The sequence below is a fragment of the Ornithorhynchus anatinus genome, chromosome 13, assembly GCF_004115215.2.
Source record: "Ornithorhynchus anatinus isolate Pmale09 chromosome 13, mOrnAna1.pri.v4, whole genome shotgun sequence".
In the NCBI taxonomy this organism is placed as follows: domain Eukaryota; kingdom Metazoa; phylum Chordata; class Mammalia; order Monotremata; family Ornithorhynchidae; genus Ornithorhynchus; species Ornithorhynchus anatinus.
Window position 1 is genome coordinate 40,929,862 of NC_041740.1, and position 26,333 is coordinate 40,956,194.

General features: G+C 56.1%; 2 protein-coding genes across 4 annotated transcripts in view; both read right to left on the minus strand.

Moving 5' to 3' along the window:
• Positions 1-1,366: 1,366 nt before the first annotated feature.
• On the minus strand, positions 1,367-7,626 carry TMCO5A (transmembrane and coiled-coil domains 5A). 3 transcript variants are annotated; one of them, XM_029078035.2, is made up of 11 exons: positions 7,558-7,626; positions 6,134-6,207; positions 5,673-5,822; positions 5,241-5,358; positions 4,692-4,742; positions 4,262-4,390; positions 3,845-3,904; positions 3,218-3,282; positions 2,479-2,554; positions 1,960-2,003; positions 1,367-1,691 (listed from the first exon to the last, which is right to left on the minus strand). In XM_029078035.2, exons 2-11 carry the CDS (start codon positions 6,166-6,168, stop codon positions 1,493-1,495), a joined length of 927 nt encoding a protein of 308 aa, XP_028933868.1. In that variant the 5' UTR covers positions 6,169-6,207; positions 7,558-7,626; the 3' UTR covers positions 1,367-1,492. The 3 variants fall into 3 exon arrangements, with proteins under 3 accessions (XP_028933868.1, XP_028933866.1, XP_028933867.1); XM_029078033.2 differs by having other exon boundaries at positions 6,134-6,219; XM_029078034.2 differs by having other exon boundaries at positions 6,134-6,299.
• Positions 7,627-11,985: 4,359 nt separating this feature from the next.
• SPRED1 (sprouty related EVH1 domain containing 1) overlaps positions 11,986-26,333 on the minus strand; it is a 51,684-nt gene continuing 37,336 nt past the window's right edge. The window contains exons 3-7 of the mRNA XM_029078031.2: positions 25,493-25,661; positions 24,050-24,099; positions 17,289-17,447; positions 16,136-16,243; positions 11,986-14,832 (exon numbers count right to left, since the gene is read on the minus strand). Coding sequence (XP_028933864.1) covers positions 14,170-14,832; positions 16,136-16,243; positions 17,289-17,447; positions 24,050-24,099; positions 25,493-25,661 — 1,149 coding nt within the window. The 3' untranslated portion in view covers positions 11,986-14,169. The remainder of the gene's footprint in view (positions 14,833-16,135; positions 16,244-17,288; positions 17,448-24,049; positions 24,100-25,492; positions 25,662-26,333) is intronic.

The window sequence follows — 26,333 nt, forward strand, 5'->3', positions numbered from 1 at the left end:
TTACCTTCTATCTCCCCCAGCGCCTAGACCAGTGCTTTGCACGTAGTAAGCGCTTAACAAATACCATCATTATTATTATTATTATGTGGGACAACCTAATTACCTTCTAGCACCCCCCCAGCGCCTAGAACAGTGTTTTGCACATAGCAAGCGCTTAACAAATGCCATCATTATATTATGTGGGACAAACTAGTTACCTTCCATCTCCCCCAGCGCTTAGAACAGTGCTTTGCTAAGCGCTTAACAAATATCATCACTATTGTTATTATTATTTATGTGGGACAACCTTGTTACCTTGTATCGACCCCCAGCGCTTAGAACAGTGCTCAGCCCAGAGTAAGCGCTTAACAAATACCAACATTATTGTTATTATTATTATTGTTTATGTGGGACAACCTAGTTACCTTGTATCGACCCCCGGCGCTTAGAACAGTGCTCAGCCCAGAGTAAGCGCTTAACAAATACCAACATTATTATTATTATTACGTTTGATCGACGGATCGTGTTCCTCCTGAAGAAACCCTACTGGACTGTCTCCAGCACTCATTTCATTCATGCAATAGTATTTAGTGAGCGCTTGCTATGTGCAGAGCACTGTACTAAGCGCTTGGAATGGGCAATTCGGCAACAGAGACAATCCCTGCTCAATGACGGGCTCACGCTCAGTACTTCTCTGTGCCTCAGTGACCTCATCTGTAAAATGGGGGTTAACTGGGAGCCTCCCCTGGGACAACCTGATGACCCTGTATCTGCCCCAGCGCTTAGAACAGTGCTCGGCACATAGTAAGCGCTTAACAAATACCAACATTATTATTACAGAGCTCTGCCCACAGGGGGCGCTCAGTCCACACTATTGAGTGATTGACGGGCCCTCAGGCCAGTCATTCAGTCGATCCTATTTATTGAGCGCTTCCTGTGTGGAGAACACTGTACTAACCGCTTGGGAGAGTACAATATAAGAATAAGAATAATGTTGGTATATGTTAAGCGCTTACTATGTGCCCGCGAGCCCCCTGGGAAATGGACTGAGTTGGCTCTGATTAACGAGAAGCAGCGTGGCTCAGTGGAAAGAGCCCGGGCTTGGGAGTCAGAGGTCGTGGGTTCGAATCCCGGCTCTGCCACTTGTCGGCTGTGTGACTGTGGGCAAGTCACTTCACTTCTCTGGGCCTCAGTGACCTCGTCTGTAAAATGGGGATGAAGACTGTGAGCCTCACGTGGGACAACCTGATGACTTTGCATCTCCCCCAGCGCTTAGTGCTCTGCACATAGTAAGCGCTTAATACCAACATTATCATTAACTTGTGTCTCCCCCAAAACTTGGTCTCCCCCCTTACGTGCCTCCTAAATGAATACGACAGTGTCGTCAAGGGCATAATAAGAAGTATAATAATCGTGGTTATTATACGGGGAGGGTCCGTCTCGGAGGCCCGGAGTCGCGGCTCCGGAGGGAGGCGGGCTCGCTCACGGGCCCGGCGGCCCCTGTGGCCAGTGGTCAGTGAGGCAGGACGTCGTCCACTTCCAAGGTGAGGCCCGAGGCCAGGAGCTTGCGCAGCTCAAAGAGGGCAGTGCGGCTCAGTAGGCGGGGCAGCAGGTCGGAGGGCAGGTCGGGGTTGACGTAGCACAGGTGGAAGATGGCGTAGGCCAGGACAGTCCAGAACCCCAGCATCAGAAGGAACAGGTAGCGGAGAGCCCTGCCCGGGGATCGGGGTGGAGGGCGGCGCCTCGTGAGCCCCTTCCCTGTCTCCGTCGGTCTCCCCACCGCCCAGGGTCCGTGGGAATCTGCCCCAAAGCCGGCTACCTGCCCCTTCCACCCCCTAGCCTGACTGGCTGGCAGCCTTCTTCGCCCTCAGAGCCGGGGCTGGGGGCCAACAGAAGACCCCCCACCCCTCGCTCCCGTTTGAACCCCCAACCAGCAGCACACAGCCAAGATCCCCAGGGCCCCCCAAACTGTGTCCCCACCTGCACCAGAGGTATCTTCTCTTCTTCCTCACAATGGTCTGCTCCTGTGGGGAGGGGAAAGGGAAGGGGCTGCCCAGAGGGGGCCACCGGGAGTTGGGGGCAGGACTGGGTGTCCCCGTTCAGGAGGGAACGGTCAGATCCGGGGAATCACCCCGGCTCGTACCCTGGGGGAGGGGTCACGCCGGCTTGGCCTCGGCCCCACGGGGGAACGGGCAGAATCAGCTGCAGGGGAGACCGTGTGGGTGAAGGTGGGGAAATGCCCCTGGGGTGAAGGAGGGGCTATGCCAAGGGTGAGGGAGAGGACACCCCCTGGGTGAAGGAGGTGATACCCTCGAGTAAAAGAGAGGCTGTCCCCTGGGTGAGGAAAGGACCCCTCCCCACCTTGGGTGAAGGAGGAGCTATTCCCTAGGTGAGTTGGGGTGGGGGTTAGGGGAGAAGGAATATCCCCTGGGCTAATGGCTCCAAGAGTCCCTACCAGCAAGCTGGGCAGGTGGGCAGGGGGACGTCGGGCCCGCTCACCATGCTGCGCTGGATGTCCTCCACCAAAATGGACCCCGGGGTCACTGACTGGGCAGACATGCTCTGGACCTTCAGGCTAGGGAGCCAACGAAAGGTGGGTCAATCAGTCTGGGTCAATCAGTCCATAAATCAATCATTCATTGAGTGGTTACTGGGTGCCGAGCACTGTACTAAGCACTTGGGAGTGTACAATGTAACGGAGTTGGCAGACACAGTCTAGAGAGGGAGACAGACATTTAATATAAACTCCGGCACATAAGTGCTGTGAGGCTAAGGGCAGGGGTGAATAAAGGGTGCAAATCCAAGTGAAAGGGCGATGCGGAAGGGAAAGCGAGGGGAGGAAATGAGGGCTTAGACAGGAAAGGCTTCTTGGAGGAAATGGGATTTGAAGGTGGAGAGAGTGATGGTTGTTGGATATGAAAAGGGAAGGAGTTCCAGGCCAGAGGCAGGGAGTGGGTGAGGGTTCGGCAGCCAGAGAGACGAGATCGAGGGACAGTGAGGAGGACGTCTCAGCCAACGGCTTGCCAATGGCTGATCGAGCCCTGGGAGTGCCCGCTCCCTTCCTGCGCCGGGTGCAGCCCAGAATGGGAAGGCAGAGGTGGGGCGTCCCCGTTTCAAAACTTCATACTCAAGTTTTGGGGGAGACACAAGTTAATAATAATGTTGGCATTTGTTAAGCGCTTACTATGTGCATTGCCCAGGCCCACAACGGCGTCCTCCTAGGAGGAGCTAAACTCACACTTCGATTTCGAGGAGCCGAGTTTCCTCTTCCTCCTCCATCTGCCGCAAGACTTTCTGGTATTTCTTCCGGAGGGAAGACCGGAGAAATGGGTGGTCGGGGGCCGCTCTGGGGCACTCCTCCCATCCCTCGCCTTGAGTCCCGCTCTTGCCCCGTGCTACCCCCGGTCTGGGACTGGGGGGTGTGGAGGGGAGCAGGAGGGGTCCTTCTCAGAGGTAGAGCTCAGAAACTGTAGAGAGGGAGGAGCGGGAGGGGGGGATACCCTCCAGGATCTTCTGTCCTGGGCTGGATCTCTGTCCTGTCCTACCCATACACCTCGGGGGTCCAACCACCCCAAGATGGGCCCTGCAGAAAGGCGTCTGAGCCTGAGATGGGTGGGAAGTTTAGACTGGAGGCCCCATGAAGGCAGGGGGACCCGCTCTCCTACTTTCACTGTCCTCTCCCGAGCACGCAGGGAACTGCTCCACTCCCAGTAGGGCTCATTCAGTATCCATGACAGGGGTGGTGACGACTGGTGGCAGGTGGTGGTGATGGTGGAGATGGCGTTGGAGATCGGGGGTGACGACTGGAGGGGTGGCGAGGATTTGGGGGAAGGGGCTGTGGTTGCGAGGGCGGGCAGGAGGGTACCTGGATGGTGAGGGCCTGCTCCTCGCACTGCCGGAGAAGAACCCGGTACTCATCTGTCACCTGGAAAACAAGAGCAGGGTCTCTGGGGCTGGGCACTGGGGCAAGTATGGACCCTGAGGGTCCTTCAGCCTCACTGAGCGTGGGACAGCTGGCTTCCAGGACAGCCCAGTCGGTGGTCCAAGGGAAACCGGGGGTCACCGCCCAGCCTGGCTCGAGAGACCGGGGACGGAGGGTTGATCGATGGATCGCCCAGGTGGGAGCTGTGCGGGTGGGACTGTTTACAGAGGAGCAGAGCTCAGGGGGCCGGGGGACTTGGCAAGGGCCTCAATCTGAGACCCCGGGGTGAGCACGGACCAGGCCGGTGAGGGTCTGTCCCTCGAGCTCTCCCGGCCCCACCCAAGAGGCCCCAACCGCTACCTTCTGGATCTCGTGGTCCTGCTGGCTGTGGAGAGCCTTGGCCTCCTGCAGTTTGGCCTCCGTCCGAGCGGCCAGCTCCCCCAGCCTCTCCGGCTCTGGCTCCGGCCGCGCGGATGTTTTCTGCGAGATCTGCAGCCCCCATCCCGAGTCAGTCAGCCCCGGGGGAGCCGGGAGGGTGACCCCCCCCCCCCCGGCCCCCTGCCCAGAGGCCCTGGGAGACTCAGCACGTGGGGGTTGATTTTTTCTGTTCCTGTTGGAAAGGGCTGGGGGAGGCCCCGCTTTCTCCTCGAAGAGTCTGCCCCCCACCCCCTCAGCCCTCCACCCTGAGCCATCCCTACGGCCTCAAAGTCGGAGCCATTCTCGGCTCCAGGCCGCTGGGGTCACCTCATGGGGCGGGGGCAGGGGCAGGGGAGCAGCTGCAGGTTCTCACTTTCCTCTTCAGCTCTGCCAGCCTCCTCCTGAGAGCCTTGTTCTTCTTCTCCTGAGAGAAGAGCAGGAGAGGGGCTGAGACCCTGCCTGCCTAAACCCCCTCCCCGGCCCCCGCCCCCTTCCCGGGGTTAATGCTCACAGAGCCAGCTGCCCCCTCTGCCCAGGCCTGTCACGCTGGGCAGGCCATCCAACCAGCCAGCCATCCCCCCCAGCTGGATGCACAGGGCCAGGGGGTCTGGAGGGTTGTGGGGAGAACTGACACAGTCGAGGAGAAGGGCAACAAAGTGAGGCACAGGAGACCCAGGGTTCTAGTCCCGGCTCTGCCCCTGGCTTGCTCTATGACCTCTTAGCCGCTCTGGTCCTCAATTTCCCCATTAATTAAGCAGAGTTGCTCTTCCTCCCTCGCAGCCAGGGATTCCCCGGTGGGCCAAGAATCGGGCCCAATCTGATTGTGTGGCACCCGGCCCGGCGCTGGCACAGTGCTCGGCCCCGAGCGAGGGCTCAGTGAGCACTGTCGGCTTTGGCGGTGGCCTGTCCCGTCGCCGCTCACCAGCCTGGAGTTCTCCAGGTGCAGGGCGCCCAGGGCCTCTGCCCGCTCGGCCCTGGCGCCGTCCTCTTCATCCTTCCTCTCCGCCAGGACCGAAGCTTGGGCCATCTCCTGCTCCAGCCTTCGCGAAGCCCCGACCCGGCGCCTCCCGACCCCTGGCCCGACCCGGCCCAGGGGAGGAGGAGTCGGAGGAACGACACGTGAGCCCAACCCGGGGTCATGCCCTCTTCCTGCCAGGCCAGATTTGAACCGCTCCGGGTCCGGGGGCCTCGAGAACTCCGCAGAGTCCCTCCCACCCTGCTTCACTCCCAAACCACAGGGGATCCCATTCTGAGCCGCAAGCTGCCGGGGGACGGGTCCCCAGTTCTTTATGCGGGTCCAGCCTCTTCCGACCATCCCTCCCGTCTGGGGCCAGCCCCCTCGCTGGGCCCCGACCTCTTGTTCTGCTGGTCTTCCTCCTGGATCTGGGAGATGAGGACCTGGTTTTCCAAGTCCAGACGCTCCAGGTCATTTTCCAGTTCGCTGTTCAGTCTGTCCAGGTTGTTCTTCAACTGCTGCAGTCTGGAGAGCTCCCCGTCCAGGGGCCTACGGCCGCCACCACCCTATCCTCAGATGCCGGGCAGTGCCGGTGTGGTCCCAGGGCCTCGGGGGGTGGTTATCCGGTCCGGGTCCCTGCCTCCCACACTATTCTCAGCAGAGAAATCTCCCTCCTTTTCCACCACAGACTACTCTTGGAGAGCCACCCCCGACCAAGTCAGCGGAGGAGTCCGGGAGGTCTTTGGCTCTGACCTCCCCATCGGGCCAGGGGTGAAGCTCCTCGAGCTCTCCCCTCCCCCCTCCAAGAATGAGGCCGGCCGGCCCCCGGAAGACCCGAACCGGCTCAGTCGGTCACTCACCCGCTGGTCTTGGTCTCTTCTCCTTCCTCCGCCATCGTCGCCTCCTGGGGCCCGTCCGGGCGTCTGCTCACAGTCTGGGAGCCGGGCTGACATGGAGGGTCCAGTCCCCGACCCCCGTGGGTCCGCGGACCCTGCTTCTCAGAGCCTGCCCCAGCCCCAGCCAGGCCTCCAGGTCCAGAGTCAGAGGAGACCCAGACTGGAGCCCTCCGCCTTTCCCCCTTCCCCTAAACCTCCCAAAGGCACCAGAATCATGCTAATAACTGGGATTTGTTAAATGCCTACAAGGGGCTAAACACTGGGATAGTTGCAATACACACTTGACTCTTCTAATGCTAATCTTCTCACTGGACTTCGATCTTGTCTATCTCTCCACCGACCCCTCGCCCACATCCTGCCTTTGGCCTTGAACGTCCTCGCTCCTCCTATCCGACAGTGACTCTCCCCACCTTCAAAGCCTTCTTGCACGCACATCTCCTCCAAGAGGCCTTCCCTGACTAAGCCCTCCTTTCCTCTTCTCCCGCTCCCTCGCCCTGGCACCTTTTATTCATCCTCCCTCCCAGCCCCGCAGCACTTATGTACCTACCTGTAATTTATTTATTTCTATTAATGACTGTCTCCCCCTCTAAGCTCGTTGTGGGCAGGGCATGTATCTGTTTATTGTTATTTTGTACTCTGCCACGCACTTAGTACACCGTTCTGCACACAGTGAACGCTCAATAAATACAAACGAATGAATACAGTCCCTGTCCCTCACGGGGTGGGGGGCACAGTCTAAGGGGAAGGGAGGACAAGTGTTTAATCCCCGCCTTACAGATGAGGAAACAGAGGCACAGAGAAGCGAAGGTCCCGATCACACAGCAGCAGACAAGTGGCAGAGGAGGATTAGGACCTGCTTAATTTCCAAAGGCTCAACCGGCTTTCTTTTCACCCCATGTGCCCTAATGTTAATGGCCAGCTGTCTCTTGCGGGGAGTGGCTAACCCCTCCCCGCGTAAACTCTAGCCTGGGGAAACCCTGAACGTCCATAGATCCCGGGGGATTGAGGCAAAAGAAGCATCCGCCTGGTCTCTGCCCACTGATTTGCTTTTTAATGGCATTTGTTAAGTGCTTACAGTGTGTCAAACACTGTTCTATGTACTGGGGTAGATACAGATAAATCAGGTCAGACACGGTCCCTGTTCCACATGGGGCTCAGTCTAAGTAGGAGGGAGAACAGGTATTTAATCCCCATTTTAGTTGAGGAAACTGAGGCACAGTTAAGTAACTTGCCCGAAGTCATGCTACAAGCAATTGACAGAACCAGGAATAGAACTCAGGTCGTCTGACTTCCAGGCCCATGCTCTTTCCGCTAGGCCATACTGCTTCCCTCTCCCTGTCTCCCCTGCCCTACTCTGCCCTCTCCTCCTCCCCTCCATCCCACCCTACCTCCACATCCGTGTCCACTGCCTCATGCCATCGGGCTCTGCGAAACACCAGCCTCCCCCCCCCGCCCCAACTCCCTGCCCTCCTCACCCAATAGAACTTTCTCACAATCCTCGGATCCTTCGGCCACCTGGGCGGGGCCCCAGGTCACAGTGGGCATTTCGCAGGGCCCTTCCATGGGGTGCGAGTCCGGCTACCAACTCCCTCCCGCCAGCCCCAGCCTGAGCCCTCTGAGGGGTTGCCAGCTCTAGGACTCTGCAGTCTTCCCCAGGGTGAAGCCAAAGGGCACAGGGCAAAATGTCACTTCATGACTCTCCTGAAGCCAGAGGTTCCCAGGGGCACCCAGGGGTTCTACCCACCCCCTCTCCACATACACCTCTTGACTGTAAGCTCGTTGAGGACAGGGAATGTGTCTGTTACACTGTACTCTCCCAAGTGCCTAGTTCAGTGCTCTGCGCATGGAAGGCGCTCGATAAATACGATCGACCAACTGGCCATCTCAAAGCGCACACACGGGACAGTTGATCCGCTCTCCGATTCGGGCCCAAGACCCCTGGGCCTCTGTCTCAAGGGCCTCTGCCGACCCGGCTCTATGAGGACAGAACATGGCCACCCCCGGCCCGGGTGGCTCGTGGACCTTGGCTTCCAAGCTCTCCCCTCCTCAGCCAGTGCTCTTCCCAGCAAACCATCTCCCTGCCCTCGCTCTTGCCCCCGCCCCGGCCCCTAGCCCTACAGCTCCCAAGTGACTCCTCCCTGCCCACCCCCACCCAAACCTGATGTCTTCTTGGTCCCTACTACTTACTGCTATGTGACCTTGGGCAAGTCAATCAATAATCAGTTGTATTTATTGAGCACTTACTTTGTGTGCAGGTCTAATACTAAACGCGTGGGAGCGTAGGATTCGAGAGAATAAGCAGACACATCCCCTGTCCATAATGAGCTTCAGTCTACAGGTATTATTCAATCTCACTTAATTTCCCCCAGTACAATGAACTGATGGACGTGTCCACCTACAAATCTCCATGGTCAAAGATCCTCCGTGACTGCGGCCCCAAGCAGTCCAGCCTGCCTGGCCCTGACGGGGCTCCCAACTAGCTGCTGGGTTTCAATCAATCAATCAGTGGTATAAATCGAGCGCTTACTGTGTGCAGAACACTGTGCTAAGCACTTGATAGAGTGAAATATAACAGAGTTGGAAGAGATAGTCCCAGCCCATAGACTTCACATTTTAATTCATCACTGTGTTCAAAGTCCCAAAGCCTAAATTCTGGTCTGCTCTCTATTCGGCAGCCAGAGCCTGGTCTTTTAGAGACTAATCTGTTGAACCCCCAAACAGCAAGGGGAAAACAGGGTGGGAGAGAGAGGAAGAAACCCCTTTCATTTCAAGAGAGTTTTAATCAGGTAATTTGCAGGAAAGAAACATTAAAGCCAACTGTTGTATGATAGTATCGGACATGTCCAATCACACGGCCGTGGTGGAACGAAACAGTTACAAACTCACAGAAGTCTGTTTTCCATCTGCCCGAGTGATCGGGCCACCGCTATATGGAAAGGGAGATTCAGCGAGAGCGGGGCAGGCGGTCAACCAAATCGGACGTCGCTCGTTACGGAGAAAAGCGGGAGCGGTTTGGAATGGAAAATACTATACAAGTCAGGCACTTCTCAAGGTCATCGGAGTGGGTGCAGAAGGCCAAGCGAAAGAGGCGGCAGCGAGTTTGCAAAGGATCACGTACTAATCCGACGGCAGCTTCAGACACAAAGGGTCCCCCCGACTGGGTAATGTCGTCGGAGGCCTCGTGAGGGACCACGGGAGACAAAAAGCTCAACAGCGATCGGTGCCCAAAGCAACTGGGAGGCTGGGACTACCCCACCCATGGGGCTGTGAGCCGGCGGGGGCCGGTGTTTGCCACTAAGGGTGTCCCCCCCAACCTCCCCTCTGGGTTCCCGCTTGGAGGACTGGACCCGGAATGGTTTCGGGTCCAATTTCTTCATGGTAAAAGTGCAACCGTTGACCCTATGATTTCCGGGGTCCCCCCGGTCCCTCCCCACCCCCGGATACAGAAGGAAAAGTCGCCCCCAAGGCAGTTGGAACCCCTGCCGATTTTCAGGGCGGGGGTGGCGGGACCCTGCCGGGACTTGATCGTGCACCCCAAAAGGAAGGGTGATGAGGCAGGGAGGTTCTCTGCGCTGCTTAGTTGGGGAAAGGGCCCCGAGCTGACTGTTTTGTGAGCTGCTTTTATCTGTGCTCTGCTCACGGTGCTGGTCTGTAATAAAACAACTTGCTCTGGGCCAGCCTAGATAAAGTGCAGTTGGCTGTGCCCAAACGCCAAAAGCTAGCTGTAGGCACCTCTCGATAACCAATCAAAATAGGTAGTTTCATTTTTTGCTTCTTTAAATCAGACCCCCTCAGAACCACCACCTCACAGAAACACACACCCGAAACCAAACACACACACACACACACACACGCTCTCTTTCGCTCTTCCCCCCTCACAGCTCCTATCCCTTTATCCATCCAAGCAGGTCAACAAGCCACTCAAAGACTTCTCGACAAATCAACCCAAGCACGGATCTGTGGTGAGGGCTATTCATCTTAGGTGTGGATGAACCGCTCCGCGTGCTTTTTCAGAGCCCACCTGGTGAGGCCCGTGACTTCCTGAACATCACCAATGGGCCGTTACCTAATTCAAACGGCTTGGCTGCTTCCTCCAGTTCCGGACACTCCGCTACGGTAAACTGGGAGGCAGTGAGTCCGGGTGGAAAGAGGGGGCTGCTCAGCCAGGAGACCCAGGTTCTAATCCCGGCTCTCCCGCTTTGTCTGCCGAGTGATGTCGGGCAGGTCACTTCACCTCCCTGGGCTTGTTTCCTCATCTGAAAAATGGGGATAGGCTCTGCCTGCTCTCCCTCTGCCAGACTGAGGCCCAGGAGGGATAAGGGGCCGTGTCCGGTCTGTTATCCTGTATCTAATCCAGACCTTAGTTCAGTGTTTGGCACTGAACCATCATCATCGTGATCGTAATTATTATTCTCCCCCTCTAGACCGGAGGCAGGAAACATGTCTTTCGACTGTTATATTCTATTCCCCCAGGCGTCGGTACATTGATCTGCATAGAGTAGGCGCTCCGTAAATACCGTTTTGATAGTATTATGGAGGAAAGGAGCTCGATTGGATCGGTCACGAGGGGGCCAGAGAGGCTGCTACAGAGCACATGCCAGCGGTCCTTAACCCCTCCGGCCAATGCCACGGGCACAGGGGAAAACCAAGCCCAGCCTGAACAAGCAAACTGGGAAACAAGGCCGGTGGACGTCTTAGCCACCAGCGAGGCACGACGGGAGCGGCCTCTGGTTTTCAAACCCTGCTTAGATGCTTCTTCCTCTCGGGCCCCGGAGCTGTCCCGGAGGCCGGGCTGGGCCGGGCCAGGCCGGGAGTGGGGAGAAGAGCCGGGCCTGAACCATCTTGGATCCCGGTTCAGGCACCCATGGTGGTCCTTTGTACCATTCTCCTTTTCTCTTCTGAAAAACGGGGATTAAGACTGTGAGCCCCATATGGGACAAGGGCTGTGTCCAACCTGATTAGCTTATATCTACCCCAGCTCTTAGAAGAGTGCTTGACACAAAGTAAGCGCTAAACAAACACATCATTATTATTATTATTCTGCACCACATCACACTATTCTTTTTCTGTCTGGAGGCCCCACTGGGAATTCAGGGGTCGGGGAGGTGGGGGCAGTCACAGCAGTTGGATGGCAAAGCCTCCCTCTCTGCCTGCTGGCCTGTCTCCCTCCCTCCCTCCCTCCCTCCCTCTCTCACACACGCACAGACACATGCACACCCCCTTCCACGCTCCCCTCACCACACACACGAGGAAAAAAAAAAAAGAGGCAACCAAAAAAAAACCAACAACCCTACTGGCCCAGTAGTTACATTAGATCCCCCTTCTCCTTCCAAAACCACACCCAGGCCCCCAAGAACTTCTCAGAGACATAATGACTCAGAAGTACTAAAGGGTAGGGAGCAGGGTAGGTTCCCAGGATGGACATGGGAGTGGGTGGGAGTGTCAGTGTGCCCTGGTATGTATCTGTCATCTCTGCATCTGCTGCTACAGGATGGTGCATCGATGAGGATTCAGATAGAACACGGCATCTGTGAGTGGAGCTGAAAACCAAAATTTCTCCTGGCCCCTGGCCGGGGGGACAAGGGTCACTCGCGTTTTTCAGGTTCGTTTGAAAGTTCTGAAAATCGGGTGAGACGACTAGAAAAGACCCAGGGTGAATCCTTTAGGGTGTGTGTACCGTCCACAGCGTCATTTCAGCTAGTTGCGTGTTTTAGAGGGTAAAGGAGAGATGGGGGTGGGGGCCTGGGCGGGGGAAGAGCGCCAAAAGATTAGCAGCAAAGTGGTTAAACACAAATCTGAAAATATTAATGCACAAGTTCATTAAAAATATTAAAGCATATATGTTGCATATAAAATACAGTACGGGAGCAGGAGATGCACTTTTATCCATTAGTGCTCAAAAGAGGAATAGGTTAAACGTTTTTCTTTTCAGAATTATATCCACAGTCCAATAACACAAGGTTTTCCTATCCAGCCAGCTTGCTCTGTCCTCCTGTCGGTGCACACCATGCTCGGATCGGAAGCGAAAACCAAGCCCTCCACCTACCAGATTTCGTTCCCCAGAAAGACAAGACCGGCGGGGAGGGGAGGAAGGGTAATCTGTTGTCGTCGTCGTCGCTCTTCTCGTGAAGTTTAACAGTCTGTAGTCTCGGCTGTGAGCAAGTGTCGCCTGACAGACAATCACCCAGGGCGGCGGCTTCGAACCCATCCACGGTGAAAACCGGGGCCGGTTGGAGGAGGCGGCCGCCGGCGCCAGCATCTCGGACCCGGGCCTCCGAACCGTTTTCCCCCCGTACAAAACTAGAAAGAAGCTCTTGGCCATAACTTCTAGAGTTATCAATATATACGGTGTCTTCTTTTCAATGTGAAATAATACTTCGGGATGATCTATGTACACAACATCGTCAGGTCAAGCGGCCATATAAATATAAATGCTTTCTTTAAAAAAAGAAAAAAGTATTTTACAGACAGATAGTGTTATTTCTATACATTTGTTCGGTCTCACTCTGGGGCGACCGAGCGGCGCCACAAGAAGAAAAGCGGGCACGGGACCGGAACGGATGCCCAGAAAGATGAGAGTCCAAGGTAGTGTGATTTTCATTTTCATCACCTAGGCCCTTTCTGAGGGCATTCAAAATAAAAACAGGAACACCCCTCCTTCTCCCTCCCCGAAAAATCCAAACCCAACTCTTTCCTCTCTCCTTCCCCCAGCCGCCCCTCAGAAAAACCCTGACTCGGTTGGTGTTTGAACGCAGCGCCAAGAACTGGCCTGAGGCGCCTGGCTTCCCCTACGGCGAGGGTCGATCCAGAGAGACCCTCGTTCAACCGGTTCACGTGAAAAACATCCAAAATGGTAGTGTCCCCTCCGTGGCCGCTTGCCTTGGCGTCCAGAGCATCTGATCCGGACCCCGGCGGATTGCCGGTGCCGGGTCCGTCTGCCATCTTGGTTCCGAGCCATCTGTCAGCCCGCTCCAGCCGGCCGGGAACGCCGTGGCAACCTGAACGCGGATGCCAACCACGGTGGCGGCGGGGCCACCCAGAGTGGCATCCAGCGGCACCCGGGCCCAAGCCGGCCGTCGGGACGACACGGTCGGCTGTCCAGATCGGTCCGCCTCGGGAGAAGGTGACACGCTGGAGGAGCTGCACGGACCCTGGCCTTGGCTTCTTCTCTTCTGCTCAAACACGGCAACCCGAGCCTTTGCTCTGTATAAAAATAAGTGTCAGGTTCCTGTCGGAACACCAAGCCACGGACAGTTCCATCTGTGCTTCAAAAAAGTTGGTCCCTCGGAGCTATCGGGAGGGATATTTTTCAAGCTTTTCTTTGTTTGAAGACTGCCAGAATGTACAGATGCAACTCAATACCAACTACAGTGGGCAGGGGGAGAAATCGACGCGTTCGGTCCGCGATGGAAGCGGGACGCGGGCTACCAGCTGGACTAGTTACGCTACAGTGGAATGTGACAGCGGTGAGTGGAGGGGGGAGGAGGAGATGGAAGGGGGGGCGGCGGCAGCCCTGGGGGTGAAGCCGCTAGATGTGGACTAACTCGTACCTTTGACATTTCCGTACAAACGCCCCCGCCCACTTGTGGACGGTGCCGGGGGCGTACGCGTGGCCCCGTTCGCTGCCCGGTGGCCCCCGGAATGCTCAGACCTGCCAGAGGGGGAACCCGCCTCCGCTGCGGCGGTCTGACCGGTCCCAGCGTCCTCTACGTCGCGCCCCCAGCCGGCCCACCCACCGGGTCCCGTCCGGACCCCGGCGCTCCCGTGGACCGGACCGCCTCCGCGGCTCCCGCTCAAGAGGGCGGGGACCACCCCGTGTCTGCCCTCCCCGGTGGCCGGGCCGGGGGCGGGGGGAGGGCGGAGGGAAAGAGTGGGCGCTAAAGAGTCAGGCGTGGCCGGCTCCCGGCCTTGGGGGGCAACGGGAGCGTCTCCGCCCCCGGTCCGGTCGTCCGGCTCCCGGGAACCCAGATTTCAAGACCCGGCGTGGCCCGGCGGCCGCCTCAGCCGGCGGCCTTGTGCTTGCCACCGCAACAGCCGCCCGCCTCCCCGCAGCGGTGGCAGAGGCGCAGGGGCCCGTAGCAGCACATGCACGGGGCCAGCAGGGACAGGGCCACCAGCGCCAGCCAGCGCAGGCAGAAGCTGCCGTCGCCGGGGTCGCAGGAGCAGGGGTCGGAGAAGTCCCCCTCGGAGTCGGACATGCAGTGGTAGAGCATGCTCTCGGCGCACAGCATGCAGCTGACTTGGTAGATGCAGCGCCTGACGGGGTCCGGGGCGTCCTGGCAGCGGCCCCGCCCGTTCTCCTCCAGGTTGAAGCGCTCCTGGCAGTAGACGCAGCGGGACCGCTCGCCGTCCTCTTTCCGCCGCTTGGCCTTCTTGGCCTTGAGCGGGGCGGGCTGGGTCCTCAGGACCGCCCCCGATCCCTTGGCGTCCTTGAGGACCCCCGCCTTCGTCCCGTCCCCGCCCGAGAAGCCCGGGTCCGACTTTTTGCCGTCCAGCTTGGCCGGCTGGATGCCGGGGTCCGGGCCCTCGCCGTCCCCGTCCGTCTTCCAGCCGTCGGGGTGCCGGTAGTCGGCGTAGCGCCGGATGAGGATGTCACGGGGGTTGATCCTGACGATCTCATCCTCGTCTTGAAAGCTCACGTGCCTGATGGGTTTCAAGGGCACCTGGGGAAGGGGGTTGGAGGAAGTGGGGGCGAAGACAAGGCCGGTGAGCGCGGGCCGCCCGCCACCGCCGAGAAACCTCTCGGCTTCCGATGTCGCCGGGGCAGCCGGCCCTCCGAGACGGGTGCGTCTTCTCAAGCGGGGAAATGGCCAGGTCCGCCACCCGCCACCCGCCCGGGGACGGTCGATCAGAACCGGGCCTAATGCCCCCCGGAGAAGACGTAACCCCGTCTGCCATTACAGAGGGGATCCCTACGGCCCTCGACCCCAGTGAGCCAAGGGCGAGGCCTCTGGGATGGAGATGAAGAAATGGAGGAATCTTTCTGATTCCCCCTGACAGAGTGAGGGAGCTTGGGTTCTGCCTAAGTGGGTGATATCACTCCCTCGCAGAGAATCATGACCTCTGGCATTTGTTCCAGACCCCTGGGACTTGTTGCTGAGAAACCTCTTGTTTTAGAACTTGTCAAGCCCTCAGTACGGTCAGGCACCACGCTCCCCTTCTCACCCTATTCTGAGGGCTGAGGCAAGGGTGTCCCTGGGGGGAAGAAGTGCCCCTTCCCATTCTATCCCAGGCTGGAGGCAGCATCGGAGCAGTGCCGGAGGAAGCTGGCATTAATACCCAAGGTGGGAAGGGGCTGCGGGGCAGGTGTGATTGGTAGAGAGACAGGGGACGATCAGGATGCCAAAATGGCTAACGGGGTGGGAGGAGCTGACTCCTTGGGAGAATCGGTGGGGCGGTCAAAACTCCCAACTTAAGGAGACGAGACGAGGCAACAGAGCTGGGCCAGGAAGGGGGCCTGGGTGCTCGGTGAAGAGGGACCAAGCCATGGCGACGACGACGGTTCCCGAGGGATGAATGGCTTTGGTGCCGGTGATAGGCACGGCGCCACTCGCAGCCTCCTGCCCTGACCACCGGGTTCCTGCTGGGGCCTGGGGAGCAGCAAGCGAGTAGAGCCTGGCAGCTCCGCAAGGAGCCCGCACTCGGGGGCCGGACGGAAGGGGGCTGGCTCGGGGGAGCTGTCTGTGGCGTGAGGCAGGCCGAGGTCCCAGCAGCCCCGTGGGTGTGTCGGAGCAGAGGGCAATCCTGGAACGTGAGCCCGGGGGGTAGAGCTCTGGGGCCACTCCACTCTGTACCCGAACCTGTCAATCTGGGAGGCAAGATGTCGCCCAGGGGCGGCCCACTCGCCGGTCTGCGGGATGCGGTGGTGCCACCTCCTCCCCGTGGCTCCCGGCTATCGCCACACTGTCCCCAGACCCAAGAGCAGATCCCGCTCCATCCGCCTTGGAGATCCAGCAAGACACCTACCCGGCCGTGGGACTTGAGGCTTCCACAGTCCTTGGCTACCGGGCGCTGGATGGAGTCAACGGGTCTGCCCTGGAGGGGGGCGTCCACGCTCGCTTGGCTGTACACCACCTATGGGGATCCAAAGCCCCCGTCAATGCAAAGGGAGCAGATGTGGGGGGCTGGGGTGGGGCTCATTTACAGGAAGAGTACAGTCGGGGCGTTGTGACTCGACCTGGCCAACGTCCTCGGGCGGCATTCTTCAGACGTCCCGAAAGCCTAATTCTCTTCCCTCACACACACCTCCAGGTGCCCCTTTTACGATCTGGCTCATCGATGCCCAATAAACCAATTCCCCTGCGTCCCGCTGCTCACATTTTGGTGTTTTTCCCAGGAACTCCATCTCCCGGGAGAGGGGCAGCAACATGGGTGACAGTTAAACCTCCTACCAAAATATTCGGGTCAACACCTGGAGCAGAGGGAGCGGTGAATCTCGGCTAAAAACGAGGCTCCTGGATTTATTGGGAGAATTCTCTCGTCTACGTGGTCCCTCGTTACCCTGGCTAATTGACGGGTCAGTATCTGCTGCCATGTCGCTTCCCTCTGGAAGGAGAGGTGAGTGTCATCTGCTTAGAGCTGCTTACCATCCTGGGTTCTCCTGAACCGTAGGTCCCAGGAGGCCACGGGAACACAACCGAACGGGCTCCGGGCCGAACGAGGAAGGTCAAGCATGGACAGTGAGAAATGGTGGAATTTGGCGCGAGGTCGGCAGCCCCTTTGGCAGGCACAGATCTGATTCTGAGACACCGGTCTACTGAGCTGAGATTGCCCAGACAGCTTGTCTAACTGGGACACTGAGCCACCACCCCCTACCCCACCACAACAAGATGATGATAATAATAATTACGGTATTGGTTAAGTGCTGTACTAAGCCCTAGAGTGGTTACAAGATAATCGGGTCGAACACGGTGCCTGTCCCATATGGGGCTCACAGTCTAGGTGGGAGAACAGGAACCGAACCCGTTTTGCAGATGAAACCGAAGCACCAAGACGTCGAGTGACCTGCCCAAGGCGAAACTGGGAGTCAGTCCTCCGACTCCTAGGCCCAGGTTCTTTCCTCCAAGCCACGCCATTTTCCTAAGATGATAAACTCCCAGATCTGACGATCTCTCCCTACCTGGTTGGATTGGCCGTGCAAGAAGGCCCTTCTGGAATTCAGCTCTTCGAATGGCGAGACCCGGGTGCTGGAGCTGCGGTAAGGCTCACTGGTCACCACTGTTTCTTGTTGGAAGATGCGCTCTTTTCTGAGAGAACTGGAATTATTCTCTTCTGCTGCCTAAGGAAGACCAACATAATCCAATTTACGGTTAGATGCAACGTGAGCAATTCACATTCAAATGAAGACGGGGCCTCTAATTCACTCCTGGGCGCTTTTTCCAGGGGACACGGCACTTATTCAAGACACATCAGGTGGCCAATAGGTGGTGATGCTGGTTGACTTTTATGCAGAGTACAGTGGGCCCTATGAGACATCACAATTTCCTTTCCAGACATCCTTGCGCTTCAATCAATCGGCTGAGTAATCAATCAGTCGTATTTATTGAGCACTTACACGCAGGGCACTGTACTGAGCCCTTGGGAGAGTACAACACAACAATATAACAGACACACTGCCTGCCCACAGTGAGTTTACGATCTAGCCCCATTCACCCCAGTCCAGACTCCCTCTTTCGCCGCCTGCCACCAGAGGGGCTTAAAGCGATTCCCACAGTCCTTTGGTCTGAGCCAGCCGGGTGGACTTTGCTGCCCACCTCGACGCTGAGGACCGGACCACCAGAGTAACAAGGCAACACGGTCACCCTGCACACAAATTCTGGCCTCCTTCTGATGCCCGGGGTGGGCCCAAGCCCGCAGAGCAGGTCCCAGGAAACCCTCCTGAGAATGGGCAGAGCCTGCGTCCGCCCCTGGCCCATACCAGAGGGTGGCACCGCGGGCAGCACGGCCACTGGGGCCTGCCCCTACTTCCCCTGCTATGTCACTGGCAGCAGCAAAAGCTGTCAAAAGCAGGGGAGGCTCCAGAGAAACCAAAAGCCTTTCCAAAATCCTCAATTCTGGGGCACCCGCATAAAAGCTGGGTATCCGACCCCAGTCAGGAACCGATCCTCCATCGAGGCCACCGCTCCCAAGGGAAAATTGGTTTCAACTTTGACTGGCGTTTGCTGGATTGAGCCCCCTTCAACAATTGCCAGTCTGACCCTCAGTTTGAATCTCTCGGCCCTCTGGACGCCTCTGATGCAACTTGGTCTTCCCCACGGGGTCCCCTTTTTACAGATGAGAAAGCCAGGGGCGTAGAGAGGTTAGGCGACTTGACCAAAGTCACACAGCAGACCTTGGCAGAGCTGGGACTAGAATCCGGGTCTGACTCCCAGACCCACAAGCTTTCCAGAAGATCACATCCGTTTCTCCCGCTCATCCTCCTCCTTCTCCTGATTTTCCCCAAGTTCCCTTGATATTGCAACCTCCCCCTAACCCACCTCACCTCTCCTCTCTCCACATTCCCTCTCAGTTTACTTTAGAAGAAAGCAGAGGTGCTACCTAGCTAAAATCACATTTCCACTGAGACGGTCTGTGTGGGAAAGCCCACCCACCCAAATCCCAATGGAAATATTTAAACAGAGCTCAAGCCCACCATCTCTGGCCTCGGTTTTAAATTCTTTTCTGCTTCGGATCCTTGCTCTGAAGCATGACCCAAGGTGTCACAGAATTTCCAAGGCTATGAAGAAACGGCCATCAAAATAACAAAACAAAAAACCCCGCTCCGCACGTACTTGTGAGTCACGTTTTGTTTGTGCTTGAGAGTAGTTTCCCGCCTCTCTCCAGATGAAATAATGTTTGAAGGTTCAAGAAAAAACAAAAACACTGGATTCTTAAGATGGAAATAGATTTATGGAACCACTAACTTCGGCCTGGGAATTCAGAGAGTCGCCTTTTAAGTCACTGCAGTTTATTTTTTCTTTATAAAATAGCCAAATGATTAGGTCACTTTCTGTTATGACGTACCGATTTTCATTGTAAAAAAAAAAATCAAGCTTTCTTTTTTTTTTTGAGGTCGATAGAGCGGAGAAGAGAGTCGGGCCAATCTTTTCTTTTTTTTACTGTACATCCATAAATTTAAAAATAACCAAAACAATTTTATTGAATCTGGAGGAAAAGGCCCCGCCACCGTAATTGCCAAGAGTGAGTCCAATTTTTTTTTTCCTTTTTTACGGTCAGCTTCTAAACACCTTAGAAAAGTGTATATCATGGAAATGCTGACATAACCTGGATAAGAAGCTCTTACAGTGGAAGGACTCCCTATTAGAGTGGGAAAATAAACCCCGTAGAAATGAAAGGCCAAAACACACAATCCTCTGTAATGGCAAAAACTTGCTACATAATGTGTGCGCGTGTGTGTTTAGAGAAAGATAGTGTGTACACACACACATAACATAACCAGATGCCCGCATTCCCTTCTTCAAGGGTCCAAGCCAATTACCCACCGCCCACGTTCAATATCTTTAAACCACATCCCACAAAGCCCAGGGCTAGCCCGGGCTGCTGAGGAGCATCTATAAAGTAACCAACGCCAGTTTTTAATGCACAACGGAAATCTGGTTTGCTCTCAGCTGCTGGTATCATAATTACGGTTCTATGGTTGCTAAGAGATTCTTTGACTTTTTTTTTTCCAAGACGACTAGAACATCTCTGTGTGCAGAGGCTGGAGGATGCTGGGTAAAGCAATAAAATGACTCCAGCTGTAGCTCCCCGACAGAACTCGGAGCCAAATGGCAGCTGGAGAGAAAATGAAAACCACCCTGAGCATTTCCCCCCCCCCTTCCTCCATCTCTCCCTCTCTCTCAGAGCTTCTCCCCTCAGTTTTCTCCTTTCCCCTGTTGGGCCGGAGCTGAGCCTAGGAGAACATTCAGCACTGTTCTGCAAACTCCTGGGCCAGGTTCTGCTCTCCTAAGGAGGAGAAGAGAAGGAAGAAAGATGCGGAGACCCACAGATTTCTCCAGAAGTCTCCACGCTCACAGTGGTTTCCCCGGAGGCCGGAGATGGGATTGTTTTGTTTATCCCCAGGAATCGAAGCTTCCCTAAAAAAGGATTTTTTCCGTTTCAGCAAATGGTAGAGACCCGAGTGGGTTCCTGAGACATTCAGAGGAGCCGCCGTCGCCACTGGGTCTAGCTGTCTCTCAAGCCGACAGACGGTTCCCCTTCCACGGTGATCCGGGCCTGGGATCAGCCAATGAGATGACGAGCTCCCTCTCCCGCTTTCTCGGTGTCGTTTGGGGAGATTTGAGGAAAAATAAACATTTACCTAGTAGATTTTTTTGGCCCCCTGGACAAGCCACTGGCTAAGACTCCTGGAGAAAGAGGGTTGTTCCGAAGAGAGAAATCAATAGCATTCACTGAGTCCTTTCTGTGTGTAGAGCGCTGTACTAAGCATTTGGGAGAGTAATAATAATAATATTAACTGCGGTACTAGGTGCTTACTAAGTGCCAAGCACTGTACTTAGCGCTAAGGTAGATTCAAGACAAGACCCACATGGGGCTCAATGGCAGTGTCCAACGTAATTAACTTGTACCTACCCCAGCACTCAGAACCATTTTTGCATATAGTAGGCGCTTAAATACCCCCCACAAAAGAGAGAGAGAGAGAACAAGTATTGAATCCCCATTCTGCAAATGAGGGAACACAGAGAAGTTAAGTGACTTGCCCAGTGTCACACGGCAAGTCGGTGGCCGAACCGGGATTGGAAGCCAGGTCATCTGAATCCCAGGCCCGGGTTCTTTCCACTAGGCCATGCTGCTTCTCTACATTGCAACAGAGTTCCCCTGCCCACAGGGAGCCTAGCGAAGCCTAGCAGAGCTGGGGGACGGGACGGACACGCACTGCAGCCTCTCCAGGCCCTGCGAAACGCTATGGAAAGATTCCTGCTAATTGTTCAGTGGAAACAAGAGAAAAGGGTCCCCTCAAATGGGCCAATCAGAGCAGAACGGCCAGTGATCCCTTCCCGCTGACTGGGCCAGGCGGAGCTATAATCAAGAGCTCAGAATTCTCTATCGCAAATAGCCCCTGCTTTGAAAAACACCTGGCTGGCTAACGTAAATACAAACCATCCTGTAACCGGCAGCAATTACTGCGAGTTTCTAACAATCCCCGGTGCAACCTCTTGACAGAAAAGTGCTGGGCTGGAGCAGCCCGTGGACAGTCCCTCCCCCGGCCAGCCTCGGACCCCAGAACGGGGACTTTCCACAAACTCGCCCGGGACGAGATGTGGCCCGGTGAAAATCTGCCATGGCCTAAACTGACACTTCTCAGTGACGAGTCAAGGCACTCCAGGCACTTCTCAGTCAAGTCCAAGGCACTTATGTCCATGTCTGCCATTTATTTCTATTAATATCTGTCCTCCCTCTACACTGTAATCTCGTTGTGGGCAGGGAATGTGTCTGTTATATAGTACTCACCCAAGCATTCAGTATGGTGCTCTGCACGCAAGAAGCACTCAATAAATATGACTGACTAAAGGTAGTCTGCTAACGGACCAGGCCTAGGCTCCATCCGTGGCTAGTTTCCATTCCGCTCCGGCCAGCACCAGTATTGTTCTTCGCCCGCGGTAGGCGATTCTTGTCTGTTTCCCTCCTGTGTCCCTCTGGGTTCTTCCATGCTGTTAGCGGTCTTGCTCTTTCCCAAGTCCTGTTCTAGGGTTCCCGGGCAGTGGTCGTTTGTGTCTGTGATCTCGGGGTGTGTGCGTGCGTCCCTCCTTGACCTCTGTGATGGAAGCAGACCTCCGTACGTTGGGGGGTGATCTGGGGTTATATATACGTGACGAGTTGGGAGGGAGGTTTGGGTACATCTCTAAGGATGGTGAGGGTGGGGATGGAAGGCCGGCGGGGAAGTCGGGAAAGAGCCCGCCATCGGACTCAGCCTGGAAGAGTTCTGAGCTGGCGGACCAGGCTGGCATAGAAACAGCCCTGCTACAACATCTCCCACCCCCAGGGCTGGAGGTTCACCAGCCTTGCAGGAGCAACTGCTCCTGGCCATCTCTCCTCCTCAGGGGCCACCAGGCGCAGAGTGGCCCTGGGAGCCTGGTTACCATAAGCCAGCCACTGGGAACGCCCCTACTGGGGCTCCGTATGGTCCAGAGAGAAAGAGAGCGCGTGCGTGCGCACACGCGAGCAAGCACACACCCATTCAGTGAGGTTTCTCCAAGCCTCGCCCTCCGAGGTAAGTCATTTACCATAGCATCACTTCCTAGCACCACACTGCAGTGTGCTCGCTTACCCAGAGTGTCAACCGATGACAATAACTCCCGTGCATTTCCCGGAATTCTTCCTTAAGGCCACAACCGCGGTCGCCCTGAGGTTATCGGGAGGTCACCGAGCCCAGCTGAGTTGCCTTGGGCTGCTCCAACTCAGGAAAGGCGGTGGCGGGGTTGGAGACTAGCAGAGGCGGGTGAAAGTGGCGGAGTTTCGGGGGGCACTCCCCTCTGGCACAGCCACAGCCCGCTCCCCCCACGCCCCACCGGAGGGGTTGTGCCGCACAACTCAGGTCGCGTCGGGCCAGAGCTGAACCTGGCTTTGGGATGGAGACGAGCATCCCCCTCCCAACGCCCCCACTTTGACCCCAGTATTCCGGTCTCTGCGGCCTCCGTCCCGGATCGGTGGAAACCTGGTTTAACCAGACCAGTTCCGGCTAAACAGATCAGACTGGGAGACGAGTGGGAGCTGCTGTTTCTTTTTGAAACACGCAGGGATTAGGATTGCACCGGTGCGTGTCTGTCTCTCCGGGGGGAGGGGATCCAGGATTTCCTGGCAGGAAGTTATCCCCCAAACAGCTGCCTGTCCCAAGACAGGAGTCCCTGCCCCCCACCGTTTTTAATGGTGTTTGGTAAGTGCTTACTATGTGCCAGACACTCTACTAAGCGCTGGGGTAGATACAAGCTTATCAGGTTGCACACAGCTCCTGTCCCAAGCAGGGCTCACAGTCTTAATCCCCATTTTACAGGTGAAGTAACTGACCCCCAGAGAAGTTAAGGGACTTCCCCAAAGTCACACACAGCACGCAAGTGGCGGAGCTGGAATGAGTCCTTCTGACTCCCAGGCCTGGGCTCTATCCACTAGGCCATACTGCTTCCCTTACCTCCATCTGTCCACCCAGTTTGGGGTCATTTAGGCAGGCCCTGCCGAGGGGTGGGAGACTTCCCGCGGCCTCTGACCAGGCCACCCTTTCTGAGCCACAGGGGAGATGACAACGTGACCTAGAGGAAAGAGTTTGGGTCTCAGAGTAGGGGGACCTGGGTTCAAGTCTTAGCCCTGCCATTGGCCTGCTGTGTGACCTTGGACAAGCCATTTGGCCTCTCTGGACTTCAATTCCTTCATCCAGTCCCGTGGGGCACAGGGACTGGGTCTGATCTGATTATCATAGGCTTATTCCAGTGTCGAATGCTGGGCACATAGTGGCAAGAGCACGGGCTTGGGAGTCAGAGGACGTGGGTTCTAATCCCGGTTCTGCCACTTGTCTGCTGGGTGACCTTGGGCAAATCACTTTACTGTGCCTCAGTTCCCTCATCTGTCAAATGGGGATTAAGACTGTGAGCCCCATGTAGGACTACCTGATTACCTTGTATCCTCCCCAGGGTTTAGAACAGTGCTTGGCATATAGTAAGCGCTTAACAAATACCATTATTATTAATAATAATAGTAAATGCAGCTATATAAAGGCCACGGGGACTTTTCTGTCGGTGATCCTGAACAACAAATTAACAACTCAAACCCCCAAACCCAGCTGCCTGGCCTCCACAGCCCAGTGGCTTCTCCACCTAACTCCCACCGTGAGGCCAAATCTTCCAAGGAGCCCAATTCCCAAGCAGAGGTCGAGCAAGTTGGACGACTTACTTGCAAACTGCCGTCGGCCACGTCTGCTTCTCCCTGGGGTGCTGGACAACCTGCGGGAGAGCCAGGAAGGGGGGAAAGAATCAGGCTTCTTGGAATCCCCCTAAGAACTGCCGTCCGGTGATGGCAGCCACGTGCTGTGAATTAACCATGGGCCCTTGGGCCGACCCCACCGTGGGGTCGTCGTGGATGATGGGCGCTGAGAGCGATGAGGAAGGCATCAGTGGGAGTTGGGCTGGGGGTCTTTGGGGGGGGGTTGCCCCCAATCATCTCTCTGTCCCCCTCCATCTATGAACCCCAGCCATTGGGCTGGGTCTATTCTTGGCCCAGCAAAGTCTTCTGGGACAGAACTCAAAGTCAGGTTCTGGCTTCTTGTGCCTTACACAGTGCCCTCCTATTTCAGAAACATCAGGTTTTAAGCCTCTCCTTAGGTAAATAAATCCTGCAGTTTGAACTTCGCTGACTAGCTAAAGATTTCCAAACTCCAGAGCTTGGGCCTGGCAGTCAGGAGACCTGAGTTCTAACCCTTCTGGGTTTTACCCGCTGGCTCCTCTTCCGCTCCTACTCCCTTAACTGGGGTGTGTCCCACCAGGCTCGTTCTGGACGCCGTCCTCCTCCTGCTCTCCCAGGCAGCTCCTCCATTCCCATGGCTTCAGCTCCCACCTTTCTGCAACGGCTCCCGAACTGACCACTCTGGCCCTGACCCCCCACCCCGACTGCAGCCCCGCGTCTCCCCTTCCCTCTGGGACGTCTCTGCTTGGCTGTCCTGTCGGCATCTCCAACTCGACGTGTCAAACACGAACGACTCGCCGTCTCTCTCGAGGTATCCTTCCTCCTCCCCCTGGTCTTCCCATCTCAGGCGTTGACACTCCCACCGCCCTCCCTGTCCCCGGCTTTCTCGCTCTCCGACGCTAAATCCAAATCGGGATAAGATGAATGGACTCGGAACCGGCTCCCAGTTTTACTTTGTCACGTAACTCCGCCACTTCCTTTGCATTTACTAAGCAATTTCCTCAGGTTTCCCCGTCAAACAGTCTTTCATGTAGAATTCAACAGGGAGCAGAGTCCGATACCGTACTTCCAACGTCTGGTCCCTTCAACCTTTCTGGACCAAAAAATCCCCCACCCTTAAGAATCTGATACGGTCTTATGGGAATTTATGTGCTTTATAAACCCATGCAAGCCAGGTGCCACAGGACCCTTTTTTTTTAATGGAAATTGTTTAGTACTTATTATGAGCCAGGCATTGTACTAAGCTCTGGGACAAAGCCAATTTTTCTAAATGAACGTACTTTGCCAAAAGTCATTTGCCTATCAGAGGGTGGCTTGCTTAGATCCTCTGGTGTTTTAAATGTACGGGCTCTTCAGGGTGGGCTTCGGGGGCAGGTGGGGGCTGCCATCCATGCCGGGCGAGTGACGTGCGGGGGAGGAACGGGAACCACATACCTTGAGAGAGGTCCTCGGCCGCTCGGCGGATACCTCGATCGAATGCTCTGGCGTCCGCGGGGCTCTGGAAAGTGAGGCCGAACTTCTGGTTGTCGATCTTCCAGTGGTGAAAGGTTGGGGTGACCTTGTTGTAAATGAGGTCCTTCTTGAGCACGCATTCCAAAACCACCTGGTACCAATCAAGAGCAGAATGCCATTTGAACCAAACATCTGGACCTCTGGAACCGAGAGGGACTGAGTGAGGCCAGCCCGGAGCCGGGGGAGGGAGGGAGCAGAGTTTGAATAGGGGTGGGCCTGGGGCACTGAGAAAAAGGCCCCCCGAACGATCTCTTCATCTCTTCATGGTTCAAAGCACGTTTCGCTCTAGCATCAACTGTCGCGCCGTACAATTTTCAAGCCGTTTCATCCTCGCATTCCCCAGTTAAGTAGTCAGTCCACGAGTCAGGTCGGCAATCAGTAAGTCCGTCGCTCTCTCGTATTCGGAGGGCTGACTTTGTGCAGAGCACTGTACTAAGAGCTTAGGAGAGTAAACAACAGAAGACACATTCCCTGCTCACAACCGGCTTGCAGTCTAGAGTCAAAGGGATAGCGGATTTTAGGGTGAGATATGGGCGGCTCCCACCTTCAGAAGAAAGCTCAGCTGCAGCTTGGAATCTTAGTTAGGATCCATTGGTTATCAAATCAGACAGGATCTCAACTGGGAGCAGAAGCGCTTACCACAGTCACTAAAACCACCCCAACTTTCTTTTTTTAAGTGGTATTTGTCAGGCACTGTAATAAACGCTGGGGTAGATTCAAGCTAATCAGGTTCAACACAGTACATGTCCCACGTGGGGCTCAC